This window comes from Terrapene carolina, unplaced genomic scaffold (assembly GCF_002925995.2).
Source record: "Terrapene carolina triunguis isolate 2854851 unplaced genomic scaffold, T_m_triunguis-2.0 Scaffold131, whole genome shotgun sequence".
In the NCBI taxonomy this organism is placed as follows: domain Eukaryota; kingdom Metazoa; phylum Chordata; order Testudines; family Emydidae; genus Terrapene; species Terrapene triunguis.
The window spans coordinates 25,104,829-25,112,797 of NW_020664482.1; the positions used below are offsets into that span (position 1 = coordinate 25,104,829).

At 50.5% G+C, this 7,969-nt stretch overlaps 1 protein-coding gene across 1 annotated transcript; it reads left to right on the forward strand.

Moving 5' to 3' along the window:
* Positions 1-2,377: 2,377 nt before the first annotated feature.
* On the forward strand, positions 2,378-7,614 carry LOC112107570 (protein Wnt-11b-like). The gene is made up of 5 exons (XM_026653035.1): positions 2,378-2,460; positions 3,704-3,939; positions 5,216-5,493; positions 6,438-6,730; positions 7,440-7,614. Exons 1-5 carry the CDS (start codon positions 2,378-2,380, stop codon positions 7,612-7,614), a joined length of 1,065 nt encoding a protein of 354 aa, XP_026508820.1.
* Positions 7,615-7,969: the final 355 nt, after the last annotated feature.

Consider the following 7,969-nt stretch of genomic DNA (forward strand, 5'->3'; position numbering starts at 1 on the left):
GAAGAAGTGGGTTGTAGCCCACGAAAGCTTATGCTCTAATAAATTTGTTAGTCTCTAAGGTGCCACAAGTACTCCTGTTCTTTTTGCGGATACATACTAACACGGCTGCTACTCTGATACTTGTGTAGGGTTACAGGATCATTTTATCCTACAGAGCAAAGGGCCAAGAAGAGCAACCCTTGACTTTGTGCCCTATTGCCACTGGCTCTGATGTTCACACCAACTGTTAAACCATGACATAATGCTGTTTCCATCATTTCTAAACTTATTCCAGACCTATGATGATGTCAGCACTGGAATAAAACACTCAGAGGCAACAGTGCCCACTGGATTATTAAGAACGCAGTGGAACACAGGGCTGGGGGCTAGGAACTGCCAGAGTTCAGTTCCCATTCACAGTCAAATCCCTCAAGGAGACGCCATCAACTTGAAATTCAATCAGTTAAAAAAAAAAATTTACAAGTAGTTTCAACCCTGCCTGAGATAATTTGTAAAGCCACCTCTTGGTTCTTCTCCTTCAAATCCCTCAAGGCTTGACCTTAGGAAATGCACCTATTAATCATGGCTAGATTGAGGGACAGGTGGGGAGAGCAGATATTCTTTATTTATGAGCAAACACATATTTAAAGTATTCAGAACCATCAAGCTGTGCACATAGTAATCTGGAGTTCTTGTTATTATTACCCTCACTTTTCCTTCTCTTCTACTTCTTGCATCTTGTTGAGACTGTAACCAGTAACTTCTGGATAAGGAGGGTCCTTGTGTGTGTCCCCCTACCAATGCCCAAACAATAAATATTAACTCAGCTCCTACATCTGCTGCTGAACTCCCCTGCCAATCTCAGAGGTTTTACTATTTTTGTAAACCATTTTTCTCAGCAAAGTCCCACTCAAACTAGAAAAGGAAGGCCCAGATCCCAACCCCCATTGGTTTCAACTATTTAAATGGATTCAGATGATTTCAAGGACCTCTGAGGATCTGACCCTAATTGACTGCAGGGGAAGGTGGAAAACTGAAGATTCACAAAGTGCTGTCAAGTCAATTAACTCAAAAATTCGGCTTTCCCCCCTCTAATCTGTCACCTCTAGGAGGTGTAATTTAGAACTACCCTAGGTAAAGCAAATCACCCAGAATGTGAATACAATGTAAATCGACAGCAGCAATTTAACTCGGTTTGTCTCCCTCTTCCTATCTGCAACAGGGACATACTAATACGTAATCATCTCCCCTTAGAGGCAGCTCAGTAATCCTAAATATTTGTCCACTGTTTGCAAATGCAAGGCGCTATGGATATGCTAAACTGTGGCTGGCAGCGGACTCACTGGCTGGCTCTTCTACCTGTGCACTGAACAGGAAGAGGCCGCCACGCTCCAGCTGTTCGCACGCCTTGGTCAATCCTATGGGTGGTTTGCAAGCCAGGAGGTTTAAGGGTTTGAAGCAGCGGTGTAACGTTACTGGCCTTTGCTCTAATCTGCGGGGGGTTGTTCCAGAGCCGCCTGGGAGCGGGGACCGGGCAGTGCAACGGGGGCTCCCCTTGGTTTTGGGGACGAACCCCTCGTGAGCTCCTAGAGGGATAGCGCCCCCAGTTGATTGCCTTGATTCACAGCAATTCACATGCAGATAAACCGGAGCCGCCTAGTTCTCATTTCAAAGCGCCTCTTCAAAGGGGCAGCCAGCTCCTCGCTACTCCCCGGGGAAGTGGAGATTGACACAGTCTCAACACCTCTGAGAACTGCCTGAAATATTTGTCTGACGCTATTTAAATGCGGAGGGGGATGTTAATGCAAATAGGCCTGGCCAGGGAGAGACCCCTCTGCGAGATCAGCCCCGTGCACTGCCCGCAGGAGAGCGGCCCCCAAGGGGCAGCGTTGGGGAAGGCTGGCTCTGGGCACAGCCAAGGGGCCCCAACCCCTGATGCGCCAGGAAAAGGGAGTGTCCGCGAGTCAGTCCCCAGGCTCTGCGCCCCCCGAACCTCACCCGGGCCGGGCACTGCGCCCCCCCCCAACTCCGCTTCGCGCCGGGCTCTGCGCCCCCCGGTTTCCCCTGGGCCGGCCCGGGGTGGCGAAGGCGCGGGCACTGCCGCTGACTCGGGGTAGCTACGGGCAGCCCCGGGACACCTGGCCGGGCCCTGGGGCGGGGGCTCGGCGGCCTTTCCGGGGGAGGGGCGGGTTGTGTGGCTTTGACACGAAGCTGCGAACGGCCCCGCGTGTCCGGCCGGGAGCGGAGCCGCCGTGTGAATGGCACCCGAAACTCCCATTGTCCGTCCCCCCGGGGGGTGCCGCGCCCGGGCGCTTTAAGAGCCGGGGGCTGCCGGCCGCCCCCCAGCCCTGCTCCCGGACTCGCCTCGCTCTTCTCCTGAGCGCCGCCTGCCCCTACCATGGGCTCGAGCTTCCCTGCCCCGCTGCGGCTCACCCTGGCGCTGCTCTGGCAGCTGGGACTCTCGGCGGCGATCCAGTGGCTGTGAGTAGCTCCTCAGGGCAGAGGGGTGGGGGCGCGGGGCTGCAACCCATGGCAGCGCACCCCTCCCCCGGCAGCTGAGAGATACCCTGCCTGGGGCTCCCCAGCTCAGCTGGAAAATCCCTGTTCCCTAAACTGCTGCCTGGGGACAGGGCAGGCTCGGCCACCCTCCAGGGGAGCTGGCTCCCTTTCTCTGTCCTCTGCTATCTAGGCAGTCCAGCCTGGGATAGGGACACTTTCTGGCCACGCTGCAGCTCCTTGCACAGGCTGTGTGCCATTGTTCCCCTGCTGGATTTTAAACTCTACACAGCCATCCCTTCCAAGCCCTTTCCCCTTCTGGCCAACTAGTCACTACCTGCCTTGGGGCTAGCATGGAAGGATTTTCAGTCTTGCTTTTTAAGTGGGTGGCATCTCAAATCAGACTGACATTTGCCCCTCAGGATACAAGTGTTAGCTGGTCTTTATAACGGCTTAGATCCACTGAGTTCACACATAGCAATAATGGGTCACATGCAGCCTTGGGTGGGTGGGAGCATCCATTTGCTCCAGTTTGGCCCTTTGTGTATATAGAATAAATAAACATACACACGTATGTGGCAGTTTATAGCCCAATTTGCAGATGTTCTGGGCACCAACACTATTTTAAATCAACAGAAGCTGTGGCTGCTCATCCCTCTGGAAATCAGGCCCTGTGTGTCTACGTAACAAAAGTGTGTGCTAGATGTATACGTTTTAAACCCCACATGCTGTTCACACTTATTCCCTACGGTAGGGAATGCCTCTAAGGGTGGAGTGCCACCAGGACAACTCACAGCGCTGACGGCAGCAGGACGTACCAGCTTCCCAAGTGCACTGCCCTACAATGTACCTCAATCTGGATCTGGAGAGGGTGCCTCTAGGCACAGAGGGGAGTTTAGCTATCAGGTCTATTCAGTCCAGGTGCCTCTGCTGAGGATACCAACAAAGGGATGCAATTAGTACCAGCTATGTTTGTTTTAACAATATTGATACCAGGCCTGAGACCCACCACCTCTTTTCATGTGGGGGACTGCTTAACAGCTGTCACTGATTTGGACTATAACCAGATTCCTGATCTAGAGGTGAAAGGCCTGGTATCCAGTTACCAATACTCAACACATGGCTCATCTCTCACCCCCAGTAACATCTCTGGTCACAACAAGAGTGGGCTGGACTGGATTCTCTATCCCTGTCTCACTTGTTTATGGTAATTCCTCTTTCATGACAGAGGGCTGATGGTGAATGGCAGCAGGGTAGCCTGGAACGAGACTCAGCACTGTAAGATCTTGGATGGGCTAGTCCCAGACCAGTTGCAGCTGTGCCGAAGAAACCTGGAGCTCATGCATAGCATTGTACATGCAGCCAAAGAGACCAAGGGAGTCTGCCAGAAAACGTTCTCAGATATGAGGTGGAACTGCTCTTCCATTGAGTATGCACCCAGTTTCACCCCTGACCTCATGAAAGGTAAAGGAAGCTCTGCTAGATCATCTGGCATTTCTATAGTCTGCTTGTCTAGGCACTGTATTTTCATTCTCCTGCAGTCCTTTCACATGCAAAATTCCCATTGTAGTAAATGGGCCATATTCTGATGTTGGATACTCTGGAGTAACCATATTGGAGTCACTAGAGATATACAGAAGTTACAGCAGTGTAAATGAGATCAGAATCTGGCCTGGAGCGTGCAAAGAGACTGCAGGATGCAGTCTCAGAGCTAGCTCTCTGTCTGGGTGACTGACATTAACTTCCACATAAAAAAAAGAACAATTGCTAGAGACCCCCAAACAAGAAGGGGAGAGTTAATCCCAGGGGAAAGTGACGAACAGAACAAAACAGGGTGAAAAAAGATAGCACAAAGAATAGAATCAGAATGGGATGCAGATGGGCGGGGGCACAAAGGAAGTATATTTTCTTATACCTGTTTTTGTCCAATTGCTATTGCCTCAGCAGGAATTTTGCATTCTTGCTCCTGTGAAAGGAATTACTGGCTAGAGGGAAAGAAATTAGCTTTTTGGAAGGAACTGAGGGGGCCCTGTCTCCCTAATCTAATAGGGCTCTGGCCCTAATGGCTAGGGTGGAGTGGGGTGGGGGGGAGGGTGCTACTATAATAGAAATAATACATCTGTCAGAGGAGATGTACTTAAGCGGTTAAAGTACATCACTGAGTAAACCATCCTGGGTTCTGTTTCTGGAGCTGCTGCTGTTTTGCTGTGTGACTTTAGCAAGTTGCTCTAACTCCCTGTACTTCATTTTCCCTTTCCGTGAAATGGGGAGAATAATGCTGACCTACACCACAGTTTTGTGAAGAGTTTGTGAGATTTCACTAGAGAGAGCGCGCGTGCATGCTCTGAGATTCTTGGGTGAAGAGAGCTGTAGAAAACCAAGGTACTAATTGTAAATAGCACTGCTCTCTCGAAGGACCCATGTAATGAGGCTGAGGAGAGCGAGCCACTGCTCACTCTGGAGCCCAAATCAATGTTGCCTGGAGCATCAGCCAAAAGGAAATGCTTCCCTCATGCCCCCTCATCCCAGGTCCTGAATTCTGATTGCTGTTGTGCTGCCGCTATCACCGTGCTGAGATCCTTGTGAAACGTACAGTTAGCATCAAATGAATGAGAGGTGGGAATGATTCTGAAGAGTACATGGTGATTTTCTCTGTATGAAGAAAGCTCTGTGGCACTAGGAATCACGTTGGTGTGTCTGGGATTCAGGACTCTCTGGGATTCTTCCTTTTTCTTTATAGGGACCAGGGAATCTGCATTTGTCTATGCATTGGCTGCTGCTGCTGTCAGCCATTCCATCGCTCGGGCCTGTGCCTCAGGGGAACTACCTATCTGTTCCTGTGGATCTGTCCCATCTGAGGTGCCTGGGCCTGGCTTCAGGTGGGGTGGCTGTGGGGACAACCTCCGCTATGGCCTCCAGATGGGTTCTGCCTTTGCTGATGGTCCCATGAAGTCCAGTAAGGCAGGAGGACAAGCCACCAGGCTTATGAATCTACATAACAATGCAGTGGGCCGACAGGTGGGTATAGTCACTGGCCACAAAAATTGGCAAGACAGCCACAACCAGGGCACCTCCTTTAAGAAATAACTGGTTATTCTGGCTGAGTTGCGGAGGAGGGCTGCAGCCTCTTGCCAGATTGTTGGGAGACTACGCATGAATAAATTGGAGAGGCAATCGATGGGCTAAAGTAACTTTATAATGACCCATGCACACAAACACATGCCTTACAGAAACAGGGCAGAGTCCCTGTCTTGCTAACCTCCAGGGAGATCATTGCTGGCTATTTATATCTTCCCAGTGATACACTGAGACCCATCCTAGCTTTGAACCTGCTTTACCCAGGAACTAACCTGCTATACTAAGAACTGCATGTTTTTCTGTATGTCTCTGCAGACCTCCACTCCTGGTAGCTAATGGACCTGTGGTGACCAAGCTAACCCAACCAATGGCCTTGCTGACAATTTGCCAGGAGCCCACAGCTGGCACCTAATGTGCAAAAATGGAGCAAATAGCAGCTACCCCTCCTGCTTAATACTATGGAGGGATGGCATGCAGAGACTACAGGTCTCCATACGTAGCCAGGCTATTTGGAGCAAGATGGGAAACATCCCACAGCACACCCCTGAATTAATGAGGGGAAACTTCAGGCCCCATTGCAAACTTATGGATGGCACTTGTCCCAAGGACTACCCTCTTGTTACAGGGACAGTAAAGCATAGTAAATGAGCCCTTGGATTCCCTGTTAGTCTTGATGCAGGATTTCATGTTTGGCAACACAGGAAAGCATCCCCCATAGGTACTAAGTGAGATAAGGCCTCCTGGGTGCCAATGACTGGCCATGTTTTCTCATATCCTGAAGCCTCCTGTGGATGCTCTTCAGAGATCTTCTTGGGATGTATGGGCTGTGTCAGGGAAGGATGAATCCCAGCCTTGGGTTCCTTACTGATTTTATTTCTTTCCAGGTATTGATTGACTCCTTGGAGACTAAGTGTAAATGCCATGGTGTTTCTGGCTCCTGCTCAGTTAAGACTTGTTGGAAGGGGCTGCAAGATTTGAGTGAAATAGCCATTGACCTCAAATCCAAGTACTTGGCAGCCATCAAGGTGACCCACCGGCACATGGGGACCAGAAAGCAGCTGGTGCCCAAAGAACTGGACATCAGGCCAGTGAGAGAGGCTGAGCTGGTTTATCTAGTCAGTTCTCCAGACTACTGCACAAAGAATCCCAAACTGGGGTCTCTGGGGACTCAGGACAGGTAAGGACCAGCTACAGATGCTGTAGCTTCCCTATGTTATAACTCTCCCTCTGATATAAGGGTGTCTCATTCTACCTCTGCAGTCCAACCTAGAAACAGTCTCTCTCTAAATCCCTTCTTGTCTGAATGATGTAATCTCTGCTATAACACACACAACATGTCCCATTGCCAGCTTGATTGTGAGTGCATAGGGTGGCTGTAATTGCAAGAGGTTCTGAAATCTCCCTGCATCAGCTTTAATAAACTCCCTAGCCCCTCTCTTGTCACGCACGCCCTACCACAGGCAAACCTTGTAACCATGTAACTCACTGCAGACTTGAAGACAGTTTGCGGGAGGGGAGAGGATGCAAAAGGTGGAGAGAAGCCCCTTCTCATATGGTATGGTCTTACAAGGGGCCTCCCATGGTCTAGATTGGGCCCCATCCATCTTCTTATTCTATCTGTTCCACTAGAGCTGATACTAAACCTTGAGTGTTTTGTGGGGAGGAAGAATTTGCCAGTTAGTTAGATGGCAGACCCAGCAAGTGTGGGGATTCCCATGAAACCCTAGCAGCTTGTTTATCTCCCCTGGGTACAGGATGGTAGGCTGAGCAAGTCGCTTCCTAGACTGACCCATCTCAACTCCTATGCCATGACTAGCCCCTCGACACAGCTGTGCCATCACATCCCTAAAGCCCCTCAATGCCCTCATCTGCTTCCACTTTGGCAGGCAATGCAACAAGACCTCTGTGGGCAGTGACAGCTGCAACCTGATGTGCTGCGGGCGTGGCTACAATGCTTACACTGAGAGTGTAGTGGAGAGGTGCCAGTGCAAGTACTATTGGTGCTGCTATGTGATGTGCAAGAAGTGCCAGCGGACGGTGGAGAGATACGTGTGCAAGTAATGCAGGAGGCCCTGAAGCAGCCCATGCACTGAGAAAGCACTAAAGGACCTATGCTCCGAGACACTCCAGAGCATGTCTGGATATTTAATTAATCACAGGGGAAGCTGTGAGCTTTGGCTAGAAAAGGGGCCATGGTGGAAATCCTCATTTTGGCATTACCCAGGAAAACACACTTTTTGGGGAAAAGACCAGGCCTGATGTCCTTAGCCTCACCCCTTCCAGAGCAAGAGAAACAGCTGCCTCCTGGGGCTGACCTGGTTTGTTCAAATTCTCAATCTCCAGCTGGGGACAAATAATTTATCACCCTGCATGCATGGATCTCTTTCTCCCCTGAGCTGCCAGCAGCCATTGTCTC

Coding starts and splice junctions, on each gene's coding strand:
- LOC112107570 (XM_026653035.1), top strand. CDS start 2,378: ATGGGCTCGAGCTTCCCTGCCCCGCTGCGGCTCACCCTGGCGCTGCTC. Junction 5,494..6,437: donor ACAATGCAGTGGGCCGACAG/GTGGGTATAGTC, acceptor ATTTCTTTCCAG/GTATTGATTGACTCCTTGGA. Junction 6,731..7,439: donor TCTCTGGGGACTCAGGACAG/GTAAGGACCAGC, acceptor CCACTTTGGCAG/GCAATGCAACAAGACCTCTG.